General features: G+C 51.5%; 1 protein-coding gene across 2 annotated transcripts in view; it reads left to right on the forward strand.

The window, feature by feature from the left end:
• Positions 1-2,034: 2,034 nt before the first annotated feature.
• slc37a1 (solute carrier family 37 member 1) overlaps positions 2,035-24,413 on the forward strand; it is a 194,669-nt gene continuing 172,290 nt past the window's right edge. For both annotated transcript variants that reach the window (XM_086007336.1, XM_086007338.1), the window contains exons 1-3: positions 2,035-3,313; positions 15,830-16,054; positions 23,999-24,080. In XM_086007336.1, the coding sequence (XP_085863462.1) occupies positions 15,999-16,054; positions 23,999-24,080 (138 nt within the window). In that variant the 5' untranslated portion in view covers positions 2,035-3,313; positions 15,830-15,998. The remainder of the gene's footprint in view (positions 3,314-15,829; positions 16,055-23,998; positions 24,081-24,413) is intronic.

Genomic DNA, 24,413 nt, shown 5'->3' on the forward strand with positions numbered 1-24,413 from the left:
AGGTAAACCCCGGACGCCGGACGCCACAGGTAAACACCGGACACCACAGGTGGACACCGGACACCACAGGTGGACCCCGGACACCACAGGTAGACCCCGGACACCACAGGTAAACCCCGGACACCGGACACCACAGGTAGACCCCGGACACCGGACACCACAGGTAGACCCCGGACACCACAGGTAGACCCCGGACACCACAGGTAGACACCGGACACCACAGGTAGACACCGGACACCACAGGTAGACCCCGGACACCGGACACCACAGGTAGACCCCGGACACCACAGGTAGACACCGGACACCACAGGTAGACCCCGGACACCGGACAGCACAGGTAGACCCCGGACACCGGACAGCACAGGTAGACCCCGGACACCGGACAGCACAGGTAGACCCCGGACACCACCGGACAGCGCAGGTAAACACCGGACAGCGCAGGTAAACCCCGGACAGCGCAGGTAAACCCCGGACACCGGACAGCGCAGGTAAACCCCGGACACCGGACAGCACAGGTAAACCCCAGAAACCGGACACCACAGATAAACCCCGGACACCACAGGTAGACCCCGGACACCGGACCCCACAGGTAAACCCCGGAAACCGGACCCCACAGGCAAACCCCGGACCCCACAGGCAAACCCCGGACCCCACAGGCAAACCCCGGACCCCACAGGCAAACCCCGGACCCCACAGGCAAACCCCGGACCCCACAGGCAAACCCCGGACCCCACAGGCAAACCCCGGACCCCACAGGCAAACCCCGGACCCCACAGGCAAACCCCGGACCCCACAGGCAAACCCCGGACCCCACAGGCAAACCCCGGACCCCACAGGCAAACCCCGGACAGCACAGGCAAACCCCGGACACCGGACAGCACAGGTAAACCCCGGACACCGGACAGCACAGGTAAACCCCGGACACCGGACAGCACAGGTAAACCCCGGACACCGGACAGCACAGGTAAACCCCGGACACCGGACAGCACAGGTAAACCCCGGACACCGGACAGCACAGGTAAACACCGGACACCGGACAGCACAGGTAAACACCGGACAGCACAGGTAAACCCCGGACACCGGACAGCACAGGTAAACCCCGGACACCGGACAGCACAGGTAAACCCCGGACACCGGACAGCACAGGTAAACCCCGGACACCGGACAGCACAGGTAAACCCCGGACAGCACAGGTAAACCCCGGACACCGGACAGCACAGGTAAACCCCGGACACCGGACAGCACAGGTAAACCCCGGACACCGGACAGCACAGGTAAACCCCGGACACCGGACAGCACAGGTAAACCCCGGACACCGGACAGCACAGGTAAACCCCGGACACCGGACAGCACAGGTAAACCCCGGACACCGGACAGCACAGGTAAACCCCGGACACCGGACAGCACAGGTAAACCCCGGACGCCACAGGTAAACCCCGGACGCCACAGGTAAACCCCGGACACCGGACGCCACAGGTAAACCCCGGACACCGGACAGCACAGGTAAACCCCGGACACCGGACAGCACAGGTAAACCCCGGACACCGGACAGCACAGGTAAACCCCGGACACCGGACAGCACAGGTAAACCCCGGACACCGGACAGCACAGGTAAACCCCGGACACCGGACAGCACAGGTAAACCCCGGACAGCACAGGTAAACCCCGGACACCGGACGCCACAGGTAAACCCCGGACACCGGACGCCACAGGTAAACACCGGACAGCACAGGTAAACCCCGGACACCGGACAGCACAGGGAAACCCCGGACAGCACAGGGAAACCCCGGACAGCACAGGGAAACCCCGGACATCGGACAGCACAGGTAGACCCCAGACAGCACAGGTAAACCCCGGACACCAGACAGCACAGGTAGACCCCGGACACCGGACAGCACAGGTAGACCCCGGACACCGGACAGCACAGGTAAACCCTGGACAGCACAGATAAACCCCGGACACCGGACAGCACAGGTAAACCCTGGACAGCACAGATAAACCCCGGACACCGGACAGCACAGATAAACCCCGGACACCGGACAGCACAGGTAAACCCCGGCCACCGGCCACCACAGGTAAACCCCGGACACCGAACACCACAGGTAAACCCCGGACACCACAGATAAACCCCGGACAGCACAGGTAAACCCCGGACACCGGACAGCACAGATAAACCCTGGACAGCACAGGTCACCGTGGACAGCACACCTCGGACAGGTCACCCCGGACACAGGCCCGGACACCACACGTGGCTCTCCCATCCCAGGCTGGGGCCGGGGCGGCGGGTCCCCAGTTCTCTGGGCCGGTATTGGGTGTACCTGGTCCGCCGGGCGGTTACTGCCCAAACTTTCCGCCCGGTGAGGGGGCGGTGTCACGGGGTCGGCTCCCGGTGGGTGGGATATTGGTGAGTAAACCGGGCACCGGGACCCACCCCAGCAGGGTGGGCACCAGGACCCACCCCAGCAGGGTGGGCACCAGGACCATTCCCAGCAGGGTGGGCATCAGGATCATTCCCAGCAGGGCGGGCACCAGGATCATTCCCAGCAGGGCGGGCACCAGGACCATTCCCAGCAGGGCGGGCACCAGGACCATTCCCAGCAGGGTGGGCACCAGGACCATTCCCAGCAGGGTGGGCACCAGGACCATTCCCAGCAGGGTGGGCACCAGGACCATTCCCAGCAGGGTGGGCACCAGGATCATTCCCAGCAGGGTGGGCACCAGGACCATTCCCAGCAGGGCGGCACCAGGATCATTCCCAGCAGGGCGGGCACCACGATCCTGGAATGGTGGATACTGTGTGCCCGCCGCAGCGGGTATAGCACCCAGGTTATTTCTTCTTATTATGTTATCAAATTCAGGTGCCTATCGTAGCAGGTACAGGGACCACTGCAGCAGTTATAGGAGCCCACTGCAGCGGGTACAGGTTCACACCATACTGGATACAGGCTCTCATGCAGCGGGTACGGGTCCCCTGTACTGGGTACTGGGATCGCACCGCAAGTGGTGCAGTAACTCACCCACCTGGAGCCACTGTGCCTGGTGTTGAATCCGCCTGGCCCACTCCACTGGTATTGGCTCGATTGCGCCAGGCATTTTACTTTTGGAAATTAAAATCACCCCACTTCTTTTGTCTCTTTGGTTCAGATACTTGATAAAAGTGAGGGGATGAGGCGGAGTCCTGGGATTAGGCAGAAATATTCATCCATTCCATGTAGCAGCTGAACATCAACCACACCCAGAAGAATTCTCTGCCAATTTCTGCAGCACACTCAGAAGCAATCTGAGATCACAGAACAGACTGGGGCCTCGGAAAGTGAGTACTAGTTAGAGGAGACCAAAGTGCTTTATAATAAAATTTGACCTGATAGGTTTTGTGTTGTATGTAATTATGCTGCAGCATCTTGTACAATGTGACCATTCAGTCTGATCACATCAGCTGTTCCACTTGCTCCTGGGGTGAGTTGTTCAGTTTCCTTGCGTGTGCATTGAGATCGGGAAATTGGTGCGATGTGTTTGAGTAAACTAGGCCTGTATTCTCTTGAATTCAGAAGAATGAGAGGGGATCTCATTGAAGCATACAAAATTATTACAGGGCTTGATAGGATGGATGCTGGGAGAATGTTTCCCTTGGCTGGGGAGTCTTGAACCAGGGGCCACAGCCTCAGGATAAAGGGTAGGCCATTCAGGACATAAGAACATAAGAAATAGGAGCAGGAGTAGGCCAATCGGCCCCTCGAGCCTGCTCCGCCATTCAATAAGATCATGGCTGATCTGATCCTAACCGCCAATCCACTATCACAGAACCATCTCCTGAATCTAACAGAATTAGACACGCGAAATAGGAGCAGGATCAGGCTACACGGCCCCTGGGCCCGCTCCGCTACCCACAGGGCCATGACCGATCCGAACCAAGACTCATGTCCAAATTCCTGCCCGCTCCCCGTAACCCTTAATTCCCTTTACTTCTAGGAAACTGTCTATTTCTGTTTTAAATTTATGTAATGACTAGCTGAAGTGCCCGGCGGTGCCGAGGCTTTTTCGAGGGCATGTTGTTGTTGGAAGAGAGAGAGAGCGCGACTGGGGGGAAGAGAGAGAGCGACTGGGGGGAAGAGAGAGGGAGGGGAGGGGAAGGGAGGGGGGAGGGGAAGGGAGGGGGGAGGGGAGGGGGGAAGGAAGGGAGGGGGGGAAGGGGAGGGAGAGGAAGGGAGGGGGGGAGGGGGGGAGGGCGAGGAAGGGAGGGCGGGGGGAGGGGGGGGGGCGAGGAAGGGAGGGCGGGGGGAGGGGGGGAAGGGAGGGCGGGGGGGAGGGGGAGGGAGGGCGGGGGGGAAAGGGTGGGGGTGGAGGGAGGGCGGCGGGCGCCCCCCCCCCCCCCCGAGGTGAAGACCGCCGATTGCGCGCGCAGCAGGAGCTGAGACGCGGCGTCTCTCTCGGCCGGCGGGCCCGGTTGCCAGGGCAACCGTGACGCTGACCAAGCCAGAGAGAGAGACGCCGCGTCTCAGCTCCTGCTGCGCGCTCACCCTAGCGGCGCTGGGCTTAGGCTCGGCCCTCCAGCCTTCGAGTGGGGCCGGGAGGTGCCTAGCTCGGGCGTGGGTGCGGAGGAGACGCCGAGGCTTCTAGGCCTACCTGGAAAAACGGGGAAAGGTAGGAAAATTAATGAGATTAGATAAGTTAATTACTTTCTAAATCATTTTTTAAAAAAACAATGTGTTTTAAAAGCAACGTTTTTTTTTTAAGACGCAGAAAGCGGGAAAAAGAAAGGAAAAGTTTGGAATCAAGATGGCGGCGACTCACCTCGGTTCAGAACGATAAAGCCCGGCCACACGCGCACCGATTGGCCCGGCGGCACACGCCAGCAACCCGGCGTACGATTGGTCGAGCTCGAGGTCACTCTGTCGCTAATGAGCGGATAATGAGATGCTAATGAGCGGAATGTTGAAGGTTTTTGGGATACCGCGGGCGCAATTTTAGCCCGGCCGAAACGTAAATACGCTTAAAACCGTCTCGGAAGCGTAAGCTTTCTTTGGAGGTAACGCGCGCGTAGGTACGCCCTGTAACTTTCGAGTGCATACCCGCAACGCACACGCGATGACAGACAGATAGACAGAATGACAGAAGTACCGATTTATATATATAGATAGATAGATAGATGTAGCTTCTACAGCTTTTTGGGGCAGCATATTCCATGGACCTACCACCCTCTGAGTGAAGTAGTTCCTCCTCATCTCAGTTTTGAAAGAGCAGCCCCTTATTCTAAGACTATGCCCCCTCGTTCTAGTTTCACCCATCACCGGGAACATCCTCCCCGCATCCACCCGATCCAACCCCTTCACAATCTTATATGTTTCAGCACGGTGGCATAGTGGTTAGCACTGTTGCCTCACAGCGCCAGGGACCCGGGTTCGAATCCGGCCTCGGGCGACTGTCTGTGTGGAGTTTGCACATTCTCCCCGTGTTTGCGTGGGTTTCCTCCGGGTGCTCCGGTTTCCTCCCACAGTCCAAAGATGTGCGGGTTAGGTTGATTGGCTATGATAAATTGACCCTTAGTGTTAGGGGGATTAAATACGTGGGGTTACGGGGATAAGGTGGGATATGTGTTGGTGTAGGGGTTACGGGGATCGGGTGGGATATGTGTCGGTGCAGGCTCGATGGGCCGAAATGGCCTCTATCTGCACTGTGGGGTTTCTGTGATTCTGTGATTCTGTGAAGATCGCCTCTCATTCTTCTGAACTCCAATGAGTAGAGTCCCAATCTACTCAACCTCTCCTCATATGTCCATCCCCTCATCCCCGGGATTAACCGAGTGAACCTTCTTTGTACTGACTCGAGAGCAAGTATGTCCTGTCTTAAGTATGGACACCAAAACTGTACGCAGTATTCCAGGTGCGGTCTCACCAATACCTTGTACAACTGAAGCAATACCTCCCTATTTTTATATTCTATCCCCCTAGCAATGAAAGCCAACATTCCATTGGCCTTCTTAATCACTTGCTGCACCTGCATACTAACCTTTTGAGTTTCGTGCACCAGGACCCCCAGATCCCTTTGTACTTCAGTACTTTCAAGTTTCTTGCCATTAAGATAATAACTTGCTCTACGATTTTTCCTGCCAAAGTGCATAACCTCACACCTTCCAGCATTGTATTCCATCTGCCAAATCTCTGCCCACTTACTTAGCCTGTCGATGTCCCCTTGCAGGTTTTTTATGTCCTCCTCACTCACTACTTTCCCTCCCATCTTAGTATCATCTGCAAACTTTGATATGTTACACTCGGTCCCCTCCTCCAAATAGTTAATATAGATTGTGAAGAGTTGGGGACCCAGCACTGACCCCTGCGGAACACCACTAGTTACTGATTGCCAGTCTGAGAATGAACCATATATCCCAACTCTCTGCCTTCTGTTAGATAGCCAATCCCCTATCCATGCCAGAATATTACCCCCAATCCCGTGATTTTTCATCTTAAGCAATAATCTTTTGTGTGGCACCTTGTCAAATGCCTTTTGGAAGTCTAAATACACTACGTCCACTGGTTCCCCTTTATCCACCCTATACGTTACTTCCTCAAAGAACTCCAGCAAATTTGTCAAACATGACATCCCCTTCATAAAACCATGTTGACTTTGTCCTATTAAATTATGATTATCCAAATGTCCCGTTACTGTCTCCTTACATAGATACATAGATACATAGAAGATAGGAGCAGGAGTAGGCCATTCGGCCCTTCGTGCCTGCTCCGCCATTCGATGAGATCATGGCTGATCCTTTAATTCAGTATCCCGTCCCCGCCTTCTCTCCGTAACCCTTAACCCCTTTTGCCCGTAGAAATATATCTAATTCCCTCTTAAATATATTTAATGAGCTGGCGTACACTGCCCTCTGTGGCAATGAGTTCCACAGGTTCACCACTCTCTGAGTTTTTTGAGGGGGTGACTAGGTGTGTGGATGAGGGTAACGCAGTGGATGTGGTATACATGGATTTCAGTAAGGCCTTCGATAAAGTCCCGCACAGGAGACTGGTCAAGAAGGTAAGAGCCCATGGAATCCAGGGTGCCTTGGCACATTGGATACAAAACTGGCTTAGTGGCAGAAGGCAGAGGGTGATGGTCGAAGGTTGTTTTTGTGACTGGAAACCTGTGGCCAGTGGGGTACCACAGGGATCGGTGCTGGGTCCCTTGCTGTTTGTGGTCTACATTAATGACTTGGATATGAATGTAAAGGGTATGATCAGTAAATTCGCGGATGATACTAAAATTGGTAGGGTGGTAAATAGCGAGGAGGGTAGCCTCAGTCTGCAGAACGATATAGATGGGTTGGTCAGATGGGCGGAACAGTGGCAAATGGAATTTAACCCGGAAAAGTGCGAGGTGATGCACTTTGGGGGGTCTAACAAGGCAAGGGAATACACAATGAAGGGAAAGACCCTAGGCAAGACGGAGGGTCAGAGGGATCTGGGTGTGCAGGTACACAGATCCCTGAAGGCGGCGGAACAGGTGGATAAGGTGGTAAAAAAGGCATATGGGATACTTGCCTTCATTAGCCGAGGCATTGAATATAAGAGCAAGGAGGTTATGATGGAGCTGTATAAAACACTGGTTAGGCCACAGCTGGAATACTGTGTGCAGTTCTGGTCGCCACACTACAGGAAAGATGTGATCGCGTTAGAGAGGGTGCAGAGGAGGTTCACCAGGATGTTACCAGGGCTGGAGCGCTTCAGCTATGAAGAGAGACTGGGCAGATTGGGTTTGTTTTCCTTGGAGCAGAGGAGGCTGAGGGGGGACATGATTGAGGTGTACAAAATTGTGAGGGGCATAGATAGGATGGATGCTGAGGAGCTTTTCCCCTTAGTAGAGGGGTCAATAACTAGGGGGCATAGATTCAAGGTAAAGGGCGGGAGGTTTAGAGGGGATTTGAGAAAGAACTTTTTCACCCAGAGGGTGGTTGGAGTCTGGAACTCACTGCCTGAAAGGGTTGTGGAGGCAGAAACCCTCACAACATTTAAGAAGCATTTGGATGAGCATTTGAAATGCCATAGCATACAAGGCTACGGGCCAAATGCTGGAATATGGGATTAGATTAGACAGGGCTTGATGGCCGGCATGGACACGATGGGCCGAAGGGCCTCTATCCGTGCTGTATTACTCTATGACTCTATGACTCTATGAAGAAATTCCCCCTCATCTCTGTCCTAAATGGTTTAGCCCTTATCCTTAAATTATGTCCTCTAGTTCTGTTCTCACCCGCCAAGGGAAACATTCCTTCTGCATCCAGTCTGTCTAGACCTGTCAGAATTTTATACACTTCTATGAGGTCCCCTCTTAATCTTCTAAACTCCAGTGTGTACATCCCTAAACTACATAGTCTCTCCTCATAGGTCATTCCCGCCATTCCTGGTATCAGCCTGGTGAATCGCCGCTGCACCCCCTCCATGGCAAGAACATCCTTCCTCAGATGAGGCGACCAAAACTGTACACAGTACTCGAGGTGTGGTCTCACCAGTGCCCTGTACAGCTGCAGCAAGGTATCCCTGTTCCTGTATTCTAACCCTTTTGCTATGAAGGCCAGCATACCGTTTGCCTTCTTGACCGCCTGTTGCACCTGCATGCTCGCCTTCAGTGACTGGTGTACAAGAACACCCAGGTCTCTCTGTACTTCCCCCTCTCCCAATCTATTGCCATTTAAATAATAATTTGCCCTCCCGTTCCTGCACCCAAGGTGGATAACTTCGCACTTGTCCACATTATAGTGCATCTGCCATTTATCCGCCCAATCGCCCAGTCTGTCCAAATCGCTCTGGAGCTTCCTGGTCTCTTCCTCTGAGCCCACCCCCCCTCCTAGTTTAGTGTCGTCTGCAAATTTGGAAATGCTGCATCCGACTCCCTGATCCAGGTCATTAATGTAAATTGTGAACAGCTGGGGGCCCAGGACAGATCCCTGTGGTACCCCACTTGTTACTGCCTGCCATTCAGAAAATGAGCCGTTTATTCCAACTCTCTGTTTTCTATCTGACAGCCAGTTCCCTATCCACGCCAAAACTTTCCCCTTTATCCCATGAGCCTCAATTTTCCATGCTAATCTTTTATGTGGGACCTTATCGAAGGCCTTTTGGAAGTCCAGGTACACCACATCTACTGGCTCTCCCCCATCTATTCTACCAGTTACTCCCTCAAAAAATTCCAATAGATTAGTCAAGCACGATTTACCCTTTGTAAATCCATGTTGACTCTGTCCTATCCTGTCCCCATTTGCTAAGTGCTCCGCTATTTCATCCTTAATGATGGACTCCAGCATTTTGCCCACAACTGATGTAAGGCTTACAGGTCTGTAATTACCTGCTTTTTCCCTACCCCCCTTTTTGAATAGTGGGGTAACGTTAGCTACCCTCCAATCCATCGGCACTGTTCCCGAGTCTAATGAATTCTGAAAAATCATCCTTAGTGCATCCGCTATCTCTAGGGCCACCTCCTTCAGTACCCTAGGATGCATGTTATCAGGCCCTGGGGATTTGTCCACCTTCAATCCCTTTAGCTTCCTTAACACCATATCCTTAGAGATATTGATTTGCGTCAGTTCCTCCTTTGCCAATGTCCCTATTTTTCCCGATATCCCAGGGAGGTTTTTTGTGTCTTCCTTCGTAAAGACTGACCCAAAGTATGCATTTAGTTGATCTGCCATTTCCTTATTTCCCATTATATATTCCCCCGTATCTGACTGCAATGGACCAACTTTGGTTTTCACCAGTCTTTTCCTTTTGATATATTTATAAAAGCTTTTGGAGTTAGTTTTTATATTTTCCGCCAGCTTGTTTTCGTAAGCTATTTTGCCCCTCTTGATCATGCCCTTTGCCCTCCTTTGCTCTATCTTAAACTGTTCCCAATCTTCCGCTCTGGCGGACTCCAAAATTTTACCTACCACAGATGTTAGGCTAACCGGTCTATAGTTTCCAGCCTTCTGTCTACTGCCCTTTTTAAATAAGGGTGTTACATTAGCAGTTTTCCAGTCTGCCGGGACCTTTGCCGAGTCCAGGGAGTTTTGGAAAATTATTACCATTATTATCATCCACAATCCCTACCGCCACTTCCCTCAAGACCCTAGGATGTAAGCCATCAGGTCCAGGTGATTTATCCGCCTTGAGTCCCATTATTTTACCGAGTACCACTTCCTTAGTGATTTTGATCGTGTTTAGCTCCTCCCCCCCCTTTAGCCCCCTGTTTGTCCAGTGTTGGGATATTCTTAGTGTCTTCTACTGTAAAGACTGATATAAAATATTCATTGTGTTTTTGCCATCTCCATATTTCCCACCATTAATTTCCCGGTCTCATCCTCTAAGGGACCAACATTTACTTTAGCCACCCTTTTTCTTTTTATATAACTATAAAAACTCTTACTATCTGTTTTTATATTTTTTGCTAATTTACTTTCATAATCTATCTTCCCTTTCTTAATCAATGTTTTTGTTATTTTTTGCTGTCTTTTAAAGTTTTCCCAATCCTCTATCCTCCCACTAGATTTGGCTACCTTATATGCCCTTGTTTTTCGTCGAATACTATCCTTAATTTCTTTACTTAGCCACGGATGGCTGTCTTCTTTTACACCCTTCTTCTCAGTGGAATATATATTTTTTAGAAGTTGTAAAATAACTCCTTAAATGTACACCACTGGTCATGTATCGTCTTACCCTTTAATCTATTTTCCCAATCCACTCCACTCAATTCCGCTCTCATACCTTCATAGTCTCCTTTATTCAAGCTTAGCACGCTTGTTTGAGATCCAACCTTCTCACCCTCTAATTGAATATGGAATTCAACCATGTTATGGTCACTCATTCCAAGGGGATCCTTTACTAGGACATTTTTAATTAATCCCGTCTCGTTACACAGGACCAGATCTAAGGTTGCTTGCCCCCTGGTTGGTTCAGTTACATACTGCTCAAGAAACCCATCCCTAATACACTCAATGAACTCATCCTCAAGGCAGCCCTGCCCAATTTGATTTGTCCAATTAATATGATAGTTAAAATCCCCCATAATTATAGATGTTCCCTTATTACAAGCCTCAACTATTTCCTGATTGATACTCCGTCCAACAGAGTTGCCACTGTTCGGAGGCCTATAGACTACGCCCACTAGTGTTTTTTTCCCCTTATTATTCCTTACCTCCACCCAAACTGTTTCATTATCCTGATCTTTTGACCCAATATAATTTCTCTGTATTACAGTGATTCCTTCCTTTATTAACATAGCCACCCCACCTCCCCTTCCTGCCTGTCCTTCCTGATCGTTAAATAACCTGGTATGTTTAATTCCCAGGCATTGTCACCCTGCAGCCATGTTTCTGTAATGGCCACAGGATCATACCCATATGTAGTTATTTGTGCCATTAACTCGTCTATTTTGTTACGAATGCTACGTGCATTCAGATAGAGAACTTTCAAAGATGTTTTGTGACACTTAGTTCCTGCTTTTGCCCTTTTTATTACTTTACCTTTTACTCCATACCTTCTGCCCCTTCCTGACACGCTCTGGTTTTTAATTTCCCCACTGCTACCTAAGTCTATGACCTTCTCTGTTGTCATTTTTATTATTTGCTCTATAGGAACCTCCCCCTCCACTAGTTAGTTTAAAGCCCTCTCTACAGCCCTAGTTATATGATCCGCCAGGACTCTAATCCCAGCACTGGCCAAGTGAAGCCCGTCCCAACGGAACAGCTCCCTCCTGCCCCAGTACTGGTGCCAGTGTCCCAGGAAGCAAAACCCATTTCTCCCACACCAGTCTTTGAGCCACGCATTTAACTCTCTAATTTTATTTGTCCTAGCCAAATTCACTCGTGGCTCAGGTAATAATCCATTATTACCCTTGTGGTTCTGCTTTTTAATTTGGCCCCTAGCTGCTCAAACTCCCTCAGCAGAACCTCCTTCCTTGTCCTATCTATGTCGTTGGTACCAACATGGACCATGACAACTGGATCCTCCCCCTCCCACTCCAAGTTTCTCTCCAGTCCAGAGGAGATGTCCTTAACCCTGGCACCGGGCAGGCAACACAGCCTTCGGGACTCTCGCTCTCGGCTGCAGAGAACTCTATCTATCCCCCTAACGATACTATCCCCTACCACTACAACATTTCTTTTAACTCCCCCCACTTGAATGGCCCCCTGCTCCACGGTGCTGTGGCCAGGTTGCTCATCCTCCCTGCAGTCCCTGCTCCTGTCCCCACAGGGAGTAAGAGCCTCGAACCTGTTGGACAAGTGCAAGGGCTGCGGTTCCTCCAACACTACCTCCTGGATCCCCGTACCTGCCTCACTTCTAGTCACACCATCCTGACCCTGGCCACGGACTACATCTGAATTAATTAATCTAATTGGTGTGACTACCTCGTGATACACAGAGTCCAGGTAACTCTCCCCCTCCCTGATGTGTCTCAGTGTTTGAAGCTCGGACTCCAGCTCTTCAACACGGAGCCGGAATTCCTCGAGCAGCCAACACTTACTGCAAATGTGATCACCGTGAGCATCAATGGCGTTCACCAGCTCCCACATATTGCAGCAGCAACACATCACCTGATCTCCCATTCTATGTAATTAATTACATTTATTAATATTCTTAAATATCCTCTGCCCCGATTCTAGATGGTGAATATCACACCTTAGAAACTATAAACCAAAGAGATTTAAGCTTAAAAGGGAGAAATACTTACCAACCAATCACTTACCCGCTTTCTGGTGATGTCACACTTGGATTACTTTTTACACCTCTCCTTCCAAACTGGAGATTGGTACACCTTACCTGGTCTCTGGGACTTTTATACCCCGCTCTGCCGCTCAGGTTTCCCGCCGACGCTGTGAGGCCTTACCTGGGTCTCTGGGCCTTTTATACCCCGCTCTGTCGCTCAGGTTTCCCGCCGACGCTGTGAGACCTTACCTGGGTCTCTGGGGACTTTTATACCCCGCTCTGTCGCTCAGGTTTCCCGCCGACACTGTGAGGCCTTACCTGGGTCTCTGGGGACTTTTATAGCCCCGCTCTGCCGCTCAGGATTCCCGCCGACGCTGTGAGGCCTTACCTGGGCCTCTGGGCCTTTTATACCCCGCTCTGTCGCTCAGGTTTCCCGCCGACACTGTGAGGCCTTACCTGGGTCTGTGGGGACTTTTATACCCCGCACTGCCGCTCAGGTTTCCCGCCGACGCTGTGAGGCCTTACCTGGGCCTCTGGGCCTTTTATACCCCGCTCTGTCGCTCAGGTTTCCCGCCGACGCTGTGAGGCCTTACCTGGTCTCTGGGGACTTTTATACCCCGCTCTGCCGCTCAGGATTCCCGCCGACGCTGTGAGGCCTTACCTGGTCTCTGGGCCTTTTATACCCCGCTCTGTCGCTCAGGTTTCCCGCCGACGCTGTGAGGCCTTACCTGGTCTCTGGGCCTTTTATACCCCGCTCTGTCGCTCAGGTTTCCCGCCGACGCTGTGAGGCCTTACCTGGTCTCTGGGGACTTTTATACCCCGCTCTGCCGCTCAGGTTTCCCGCCGACGCTGTGAGGCCTTACCTGGTCTCTGGGGACTTTTATACCCCGCTCTGTCGCTCAGGTTTCCCGCCGACGCTGTGAGGCCTTACCTGGTCTCTGGGCCTTTTATACCCCGCTCTGTCGCTCAGGTTTCCCGCCGACGCTGTGAGGCCTTACCTGGTCTCTGGGGACTTTTATACCCCGCTCTGTCGCTCAGGTTTCCCGCCGACACTGCGAGACCTTACCTGGGTCTCTGGGGACTTTTATACCCCGCTCTGTCGCTCAGGTTTCCCGCCGACGCTGTGAGGCCTTACCTGGGCCTCTGGGGACTTTTATACCCCGCTCTGTCGCTCAGGTTTCCCGCCGACACTGTGAGGCCTTACCTGGGCCTCTGGGGACTTTTATACCCCGCTCTGTCGCTCAGGTTTCCCGCCGACGCTGTGAGGCCTTACCTGGGCCTCTGGGCCTTTTATACCCCGCTCTGTCGCTCAGGTTTCCCGCCGACACTGCGAGACCTTACCTGGGTCTCTGGGGACTTTTATACCCCGCTCTGTCGCTCAGGTTTCCCGCCGACGCTGTGAGGCCTTACCTGGGCCTCTGGGGACTTTTATACCCCGCTCTGTCGCTCAGGTTTCCCGCCGACGCTGTGAGGCCTTACCTGGGCCTCTGGGCCTTTTATACCCCGCTCTGTCGCTCAGGTTTCCCGCCGACACTGCGAGACCTTACCTGGGTCTCTGGGGACTTTTATACCCCGCTCTGTCGCTCAGGTTTCCCGCCGACGCTGTGAGGCCTTACCTGGGCCTCTGGGCCTTTTATACCCCGCTCTGTCGCTCAGGTTTCCCGCCGACACTGCGAGACCTTACCTGGGTCTCTGGGGACTTTTATACCCCGCTCTGTCGCTCAGGTTTCCCGCCGACGCTGTCGAGGACTGAGATGAGAAGAAATTTGTTCACACAGAGGGTGGTGAATCTTTAGAATTCTCTACCCCAGAGGGCTGTGGAGGCTCAGTCATTGGTATATTCAAAACAGAAGTTGATAGATTTCTGACTAGTAAGGGCATCAAGGGATATGGCGATAGGGCCGGTGAATGGAGTTGAGGCAGAAGATCAGCCATGATCTCATTGAATGGCGGAGCAGGCTCGAAGGGCCGAATGGCCGACTCCTGCTCCTATTTCTTATGTTCTTATGAGTGCTGCATGTTATTTCTGATCTGTCTACAAAGTAAAACAAACCAACCAGAACTCTGGGTCTGTCCTCATTGGGGATTCCCATATCATCTTTCGATATTGTTTTTGGTGTCATTCAGGAGCCTGGAATTGCAAACAGGAAATTCATAATCCCAGCTCCGCTGCTGTTAATATTTTGGCTCCAGAACATGATAACAGAATTACCCTCTCCCTTTTGAGCAGTTGAAGGGATGGGGGGAGGGGGAATCACTAAATTTCAAATAGGAGATTTGAGAAGAGGGACTGGAGAGAAGCACAGCCGCAAAATACCCAGCCGTGGAAGTCTGAAACCTGCGAGTCATTAATAACAACAGAAATTGCTGGATTTATTGGTAATGTCAAGCTTTTTGAATAGACTAATGAGATAGTCTCCCATTATCAGATTTGAAGTTCCTTCGGTTTCTGGGAGAGAGTCCTTGAGTGGATAGCTGAGGGGAGCAGAGCAGTTTGCCTGTTTAACATTGTTCCTGTAGGTAGGTACAGTACTGTGCCCCGTTGCCAGCCTTGAATGACCTTTATCAGAACGCTATGATAGTTGTAGCTGTGACTGTGGTTCCCCATTGGCCATCAATAAATATGTCACTCAGCCTGGAACTGACCAGGAACCAATCACAGCGCTCTGGTCTATGCTGAGTTAACAGGTCTCAGGTGGGCAACAGCAGAGCTGCTTGCCCCAATTGGAATTAGTTCCCCTGGTGTAGGCATCAGGAAAATCAGCCAGGGCTCCAGACCATGACTGCTACACAGTGGTTCCTTGCTGTAAAGTGTATATGTGTGGTAGTTGGCTGAGAACCAGATCAGGCTGGGTTGCAACAGCTGAATACCCTGTCAACACTGTGTCTGGACCCACATATGAAGAATGGTGACTGGGGGAGTGGCCTGCACACATGGAACTTGCATCAGCAGAAGTGAACACCCTTAGGGTGAAAGAATGGAGATGACAGAGAATCAGCGTGAATGGCTACTCCCAGTCATTTAACTATCAATGATGAGTTCTGGTGACAGTGAGACTGTGACTCAGAGGTACTGTCATTGCTGCTAATGTTCATTGTTAGTTTCAACGAGTGCTTTTAATGATCTGACCTATAATAAATAGTAATTATCTATTTTTCGACAGAGTATTTACTGAGAAGAGGACTGCGAGAGGAACAGAGGGATGAAAGTTGCTATCACCAGGCCTTCACTTGACTAGACTGAGAAATATTTAAAGCCAAGAGCCACCTGCTTTATAACCAAAGGTGAAAACTTTTACTGCTTGCGGGAATTCAGAAGCCGGGGAGTAATCAATGGCACCACTTCCTCTTGGAATTCGCTTCATAACTTCATTTACACGGGACCAATGGTAAGTTCAGTTTTATTAGGGCGTTGCTGTGTTTTGTAATCACTTCCTGTTGTGTGTTGTGGTAATACTTTAATTGAAGCTTGTCTGTTTTCCAATCTTGCATCATAGCTAGGCAGTGTTTACATGTCCTTATTGCCCTGTTGTGATCGTGCCAGCTATGTGTGATAAATATCATTACTTTTTGCCATCTATTGAAGTAAATAGACACTCCTGAAAGAAGAGCTTGTGATCAAAGGTACTGCTCAATAGTGGAGTTGGCTATCATTTCTGTGGTTTGGTGCAGTTTAGAATTGGACAGAGCTGGGATAGTTTTGCAAATAACCTGTGTAAATGTGCTTTAAATTCTGTACGAATGTTGCTCTCTGGCTAACATTCCTACAGTTGTGTAATGCTGGGGTGTGTACAGTGCAGCTTTTACTTAGCAGTGTTCTGTCTGATGTTTTCTGTAAATGTTTTTTCTGTTCATTCTTTCAGTGGTTCCTCTTAGCGGGGCACGATTCCCCAGCTGAGAGGCTGAACAGGTCATCTGTTCCCAGACTCCTCTTGCTTTTGGATCTGAGTGGGAGCCGCAGACTTGAACACACACTTTACCATCCATGGCACACCGTACACTGGCAAATTGTGCCAGCATGCAGGCCTGAGAATGGTAACTGTATGTGGGGTTCAATCCTGTCTGTGAGGAAAAAATAGAAAGACATTACTGCCAATAGATTTCACTAGCTCACACAGCAGATAATGCACAGGAAATGTATGCTGAAGACATCTAGTAGTAATAAATGGTGCAGTGGTCATCATCGATAAAAGGAGTAGTAAGCTTAGGGTGAGTACTTTTTGTTCAAAGTACTCATTTTGCAGAAAATAATATGTTAAAATCTACTTTGATGTTTAAAAAAAACTGTCATTCATGGAAACTGAGCTAGGGCAGTAGCTTCGACACAGCTTTTGATCCGTGTGACCGTGGTTCAAATGATGAGATGAAAGCTTCCTCTGCCTGCCCATGTGGCAATCTTAATCCAGTTCCCATTGGGCCTACAGCAAAACCACTTCCTAATTCAGCAGGAAAAGGCAATCCCCCTCCGGCACAGGGTGGCTGGTAGGGGAGATGGAAATCGTTGCATTAGTGCAGTGCAGGGTGCATTTCTGCAAAGGGTCTGAGACATGTTTTTGGGGCAGTGGAGGGAGCTTGACTTTGCACTGAGCTGTGCTGCATTCTGCAGCATGAACATCCCTCATCTTGATGAGAACAAACATTTTACAGAAATTTAAAAAGCCAGTGTTCCTTACTAAGCCACTAAGTGGCTTAAAAACAGTAAGGACTGGGCACTTAATATTCAAGGGTACAAGGTGTTCAGAAAAGATAGGGAAGGAAAAAAGGGAGGTGGGGTGGCAATGCTGATTAAGGAAGACATTGTAGTGGAAAGGGAGGATGTTCTTGAGAGGACAAGGACAGGATCCATTTGGTTAGAGTTGAGGAGCAAAAAGGGAATGATCATGCTATTGGGGGTATTCTATAGGCCTCCAAATAGTGAGAGGGAGGTAGAGGAGCAAATCTGCAGGGAAATCACAGAGATATGCAAGAGCTATAGAATGGTGATATTGGGGGACTTTAATTACCCAAATATCGATTGGGATAATGTTAGGGTAAAGGGGGAGGAATTTCTGAAATGTGTTCAGGAGAACTTCCTTGACCAGTATGATGTTGGCCCAACTAGGAAGGAGGCATTGCTGGATCTGGTGCTGGGGAATGAGGTGGGCGAGGCCGACCAAGTGTCTGTGGGAGAATACTTGGGTACGAGTAATCATCGTATCATAAGATTTAGATTAGCAATGGAGAGGAGCAAGGAACAATCTAGAGTGGAACTTCTAAACTGGAATAGGGCTAACTTCAATGGGATGTAAAATGGAACCAAAGACTGACAGGAAAAACTGTAACGGAACAATGGGTGATCTTTAAGGAGGAGATGTTCCAGGTACAGGCTAGGTACATTCCAACAAGAGGGAAGGGGAAGGGAACCAAAGCAAGGGCTCCTTGGATGACGAGGGAGATAGAGAAGATGATGAAACAAAAAAAGAGGGTGTATGATGCATGTCAGGTGAATTCTTCAAGGGAGAACCAGACCAAATACAATAAGTTGAGAGGGGAAGTGAAGATGAAAATGAGATTGGCAAAGAGAGAATATGAGAGTAGAATGGCGGTTAACATAAAAGGAACCCAAAAATCTTCTACCGGCATGTAAACAGTAAGCGGGTAGTAAGAGGCGGGGTGGGGCCTGTTAGAGACAAAGAAGGTGATATATGCTTAGAGGCGCAGATCAGAATACTCAATGAGTACTTTGTATCGGTGTTTACTAAGGAGGTGGATGCTGACAAAATATCGGTAGAAGTGGAAAAGGTAGAAGCAATGGAAGGGGTGAAAATTGACAGACAGGATGTACTAGAAAGCCTGGGTATGCTCAAGAGTGGCAAATGTGACCCCATTGTTGAAGAAAGGGTGTAAGGACAATCCTAGTAACTACAGGCCGGTCAGTTTAATATCAGTGGTGGGTAAAGTTTTAGAAACAATAATCAACAAAAAAATTAACGGGCACTTGGAGAGGTTTAAGCTAATTAAGGAGAGCCAACACGGATTTGTAAAAGGCAGATCATGTTTGACTAATCTAATTGAATTTTTTGATGAAGTAAGAGAGGATTGATGAAGGGAATGCAATGGATGTTGTCTACATGGATTTTCGGAAGGCGTTTGACAAGGTACCACATGGAAGGCTGGTTAACAAAATTGAGGCTCATGGAATAGGTGGGTCAGTAGCAGCTTGGATAAGGAATTGACTTAAGGACAGAAAACAGCAAGTTGTGGTAAATGGCTGTTTTTCAGACTGGAAGGTGGTAGACAGTGGTGTTCCCCAAGGGTCAGTGCTGGGGCCACTGCTTTTTTTGATATATATAAATGACCTGGATATTGGAATACAAAGTAGAATTTCTAAATTTGCCGATGACACCAAACTTGGGGGTGTGGCAACAGTGATGATGATACCAATCGACTGCAACAGGACATAGAAAGGCCAGCGGAATGGGCAGACAAGTGGCAGATGGAATTTAATAGAGAAGTGTGAGGTGATGCATTTTGTCAGAAGGAACAGGGAGAGGCAATATACACTTAATGGCACAGTTTTACAGAGTGTGCAGGGACAGAGGGACCTGGGAGTTAATGTGCATAGGTCCCTGAAGGTGGCAGGACATATTGAGACAGTGGTTAGCAAAGCATATGGGATCTTGGGCTTCATAAATAGAGGTATTGAGTACAAAAGTAGAGAAGTTATGCTGAACCTTTATAAAGCGCTGGTTAGGCCACAACTGGAGTATTGTGTCCAGTTCTGGTCAGCACACTTTAGGAAGGATGTGAAGGCCCTTCAGAGGGTGCAGAGGAGATTTATCAGAATGGTTCCGGGGATGGGGGATCTTCCCACTAGTTGATGGTACAAGGACTGGGTCACAGATTTAAGGTTTTGGGCAAGAGATACAGGGGGGATGTGAGGACATTTTTTTGATTTACGCAGCGAGTGCTGATGACCTGGAATTCGCTGCCGACGGAAGTGGTGGAAGCGGAGACACTCAATGTTTTCAAGGGGAGACTGGATAGGCACTTGAGGGAAATAAACTTGCAGGGCTACGGGGATAGAGCGGGGGAATGGGACTGATTGGATTGCTCGACAGAGAGCCGGCACAGACTCGATGGGCCGAATGGCCTCCTTCTGTGCCGTCTGACTCGATGACTCGCCTTGAGGTGACTGATGCGGATGGCCCTGGGTATCCCACAGTAGCCCTGTAGGGAGGTATGGCTGGGGTCTCGGATGGGTAACAGTTGCTGTAAATAAATTACACTGTACGTTGGGGACTCTGTGCAGTGTGGTTTCCCAGCGTTCTGTGGTGCTCAGATCAACCTGGCGTCCTCGTGCTGCTGTTTCCTATTGAGCCTCTCTGCAATGTGCCAAGTCGCTCGCTATTGGTGATGGCTCTCCCCGTCGCCGTGTGCTCGCTCTCCCCGTCGCCGTGTGCTCGCTCTCCCCGTCGCCGTGTGCTCGCTCTCCCCGTCGCCGTGTGCTCGCTCTCCCCGTCGCCGTGTGCTCGCTCTCCCCGTCGCCGTGTGCTCGCTCTCCCCGTCGCCGTGTGCTCGCTCTCCCCGTCGCCGTGTGCTCGCTCTCCCCGTCGCCGTGTGCTCGCTCTCCCCGTCGCCGTGTGCGCGCTGTCGCCGTGTGCGCGCTGTCCCCGTCGCCGTGTGCAATTTTTGTTCCTGCTGTATAACGCTGCATGTGTTCACAGGCCTACTTCATCTCTGGAACATCACCCGTCTCCGTCTCCGCCCCTGCCTCAGCTCACCTGATGCTGAAGCCCTCATCCATGCCTTTGTTACCTCCAGACTTAAGTATTCCAATGCTCTCCTAGCCAGGCTCCCATCTTCCAACCTCCATAAATTTGAGCTCATCCAAAACTCTGCTGCCCCGTGTCCTAACTCACACCCAGTCCCGTTCACCCATCATGGTGGCATAGTGGTTAGCACTGTTGCCTCACAGCGCCAGGGAGCCGGGTTCGAATCCGGCCTCGGGCGACTGTCTGTGTGGAGTTTGCACATTCTCCCCGTGTTTGCGTGGGTTTCCTCCGGGTGCTCCGGTTTCCTCCCACAGTCCAAAGATGTGCGGGTTAGGTTGATTGGCTATGATAAATTGACCCTTAATGTTAGGGGGATTAAATACGTGGGGTTACGGGGATAGGGTGGGATATGTGTTGGTGTAGGGGTTACGGGGATCGGGTGGGATATGTGTCAGTGCAGGCTCGATGGGCCGAAATGGCCTCTATCTGCACTGTGGGGTTTCTGTGATTCTGTGATCACCCCCTGTGCTCACTGCCCCGTGTCCTAACTCACACCAAGTCCCGTTCACCCATCACCCCCTGTGCTCACTGCCCCGTGTCCTAACTCGCACCCAGTCCCGTTCACCCATCACCCCCTGTGCTCACTGCCCCGTGTCCTAACTCACACCCAGTCCCGTTCACCCATCACCCCCTGTGCTCACTGCCCCGTGTCCTAACTCACACCCAGTCCCGTTCACCCATCACCCCCTGTGCCCACTGCCCCGTGTCCTAACTCGCACCCAGTCCCGTTCACCCATCACCCCCTGTGCTCACTGCCCCGTGTCCTAACTCGCACCCAGCCCCGTTCACCCATCACCCCGTGCTCACTGCCCCGTGTCCTAACTTGCACCAAGTCCCGTTCACCCATCACCCGTTGTGCTCACTGCCCCGTGTCCTAACTCGCACCCAGTCCCGTTCACCCATCACCCCCTGTGCTCACTGCCCCGTATCCTAACTTGCACCGAGTCCCGTTCACCCATCACCCCCTGTGCTCACTGCCCCGTGTCCTAACTCGCACCCAGTCCCGTTCACCCATCACCCCCTGTGCTCACTGCCCCGTGTCCTAACTCGCACCCAGTCCCGTTCACCCATCACCCCCTGTGCTCACTGCCCCGTGTCCTAACTTGCACCCAGTCCCGTTCACCCAGCACCCCCTGCGCTCACTGCCCCGTGTCCTAACTCGCACCCAGTCCCGTTCACCCATCACCCCCTGTGCTCACTGCCCCGTGTCCTAACTTGCACCCAGTCCCGTTCACCCAGCACCCCCTGTGCTCACTGCCCCGTGTCCTAACTCGCACCCAGTCCCGTTCACCCAGCACCCCCTGCGCTCACTGCCCCGTGTCCTAACTCGCACCCAGTCCCGTTCACCCATCACCCCCTGTGCTCACTGCCCCGTGTCCTAACTCACACCCAGTCCCGTTCACCCATCACCCCGTGCTCACTGCCCGTGTCCTAACTCACACCCAGTCCCGTTCACCCATCACCCCCTGTGCTCACTGCCCCGTGTCCTAACTCACACCCAGTCCCGTTCACCCATCACCCCCTGTGCTCACTGCCCCGTGTCCTAACTCGCACCCAGTCCCGTTCACCCATCACCCCCTGTGCTCACTGCCCCGTGTCCTAACTCGCACCCAGTCCCGTTCTCCCATCACCCCGTGTTCACTGCCCCGTGTCCTAACTCGCACCCAGTCCCGTTCACCCATCACCCCCTGTGCTCACTGCCCCGTGTCCTAACTCACACCCAGTCCCGTTCACCCATCACCCCGTGCTCACTGCCCGTGTCCTAACTCACACCCAGTCCCGTTCACCCATCACCCCCTGTGCTCACTGCCCCGTGTCCTAACTCACACCCAGTCCCGTTCACCCATCACCCCCCTGTGCTCACTGCCCCGTGTCCTAACTCACACCCAGTCCCGTTCACCCATCACCCCCTGTGCTCACTGCCCCGTGTCCTAACTCGCACCCAGTCCCGTTCACCCATCACCCCCTGTGCTCACTGCCCCGTGTCCTAACTCACACCCAGTCCCATTCACCCATCACCCCCTGTGCTCACTGCCCCGTGTCCTAACTCACACCCAGTCCCGTTCACCCATCACCCCTGTGCTCACTGCCCCGTGTCCTAACTCACACCAAGTCCCGTTCACCCATCACCCCCTGTGCTCACTGCCCCGTGTCCTAACTCACACCCAGTCCCGTTCACCCATCACCCCCTGTGCTCACTGCCCCGTGTCCTAACTCGCACCCAGTCCCGTTCACCCATCACCCCCTGTGCTCACTGCCCCGTGTCCTAACTCGCACCCAGTCCCATTCACCCATCACCCCCTGTGCTCACTGCCCCGTGTCCTAACTCACACCCAGTCCCGTTCACCCATCACCCCCTGTGCTCACTGCCCCGTGTCCTAACTCGCACCCAGTCCCGTTCACCCATCACCCCCTGTGCTCACTGCCCCGTGTCCTAACTCACACCCAGTCCCGTTCACCCATCACCCCTGTGCTCACTGACCTACATTGGTTCCCGGCCCGGCAATGGCTTGATTTTAAAATTCTGATCCTTGTTTTCAAATCCCTCCATGGCCTCACCCCTCCCTATCTCTGTCACCACCTCCAGCCCCACAACTCCCCTGAGATTTTTAAAAATTCATTCATGGGATGTGGGCGTCGCTGGCAAGGCCAGCATTTATTGCCCATCTCTAATTGCCCTTGAGAAGCTTGTGATGAGCCGCTGCATTCCTTGTGGTGAAGGCACTCCCACAGTGCTGAATTTGTCGTAGCGGTTTGGTACAACTGAGTGACTTGCTGGACCATTTCAGAGGGCAACCACATTGCTGTGGGTCTGGAGTCACATATAGGCCAGACCGGGTAAGGACGGCAGATTTCCTTCCCTAAAGGACGTTCGTGAACCAGATGGGTTTTTATGCCAATCTGGTAGTTTCATGGTCACCATTACTGATAGCTTTTTATTCCAGATTTATTTAATTAACTGAATTTAAATTCCCCAGCTGCCGTGGTGGGATTTGACCTCATGTCTCTGGATCATTAGTCCCGGCCTCTGGATTATTAGTTCAGTAACATAACCACTATGCTTCAGTACCCACTCCAATTCTGCCATCTTGCGTGTCCCCGATTTCCATCACTCCACCATTGGTGGCCGTGCCTTCAGATACCTAGACCCGAAGATCTGAAATCCCATCCCTAAACACCTCGACCTCTCCTCCTTTTAAGACGATCCTTAAAACCGACCTCTTTCCTATCACCTTATGTGGCTCCGTTTCTAACGTTGATTGTTAGTCGCTCCTGTGAAGTGCCGAGAGACGTTTTACTACGTTAACACCATTCTATAAATGCAAGTTGTTGTTATTGTCCTGTTACTAATGTGTGATGTACACATTGATGTGCGATACTACATGTGCATACACTCGGCCATTGATGTGTGATCCCCCATCACTGATGCTGCACAGATACACACTTTCTGCCACCTAAGCAAAGGGAGGAAAAGTTAGGAACAAAGACAAGGTACAAACTCCAGAATTTTTTTTTCAGCTACAGAACATTTACGCTGATTCTGACCTTCCTGCTGTACACTGCTTATCATCTGTCTCGGAAACCAATCAGCATTGTCAAGGTGAGAACCTGTTTCATTTTGGAGCGCAATAAAGTTGGATAATTTTCTTAGAAAAATATTGTGGACTTGGGAGCTGTCTGTAAACTTAGAAAATCCAAGTAAGTAAAATATTTAAGGAAAAATGAGCAAGCTTCGGTTTTAAGAATGGAACGGCTCTATTCAGGCTTCATACCGCCCCCAAATCACTGCCGAACTGTACAAGGATACTGTGTATTTGAGAGCGACAGGTGCCCACATAAGAACAACTTGTCATCAAGGTGCATGTGCTGCCATGTCATCTATGTCAGAAGAGTGTCACTGTACCACTGATCACACCTGTCCTCAGAACGTTAC

Source organism: Somniosus microcephalus, chromosome 14, assembly GCF_052327205.1.
Source record: "Somniosus microcephalus isolate GS21.2 chromosome 14, FLI_Smic_1.0, whole genome shotgun sequence".
Lineage (NCBI taxonomy): Eukaryota > Metazoa > Chordata > Chondrichthyes > Squaliformes > Somniosidae > Somniosus > Somniosus microcephalus.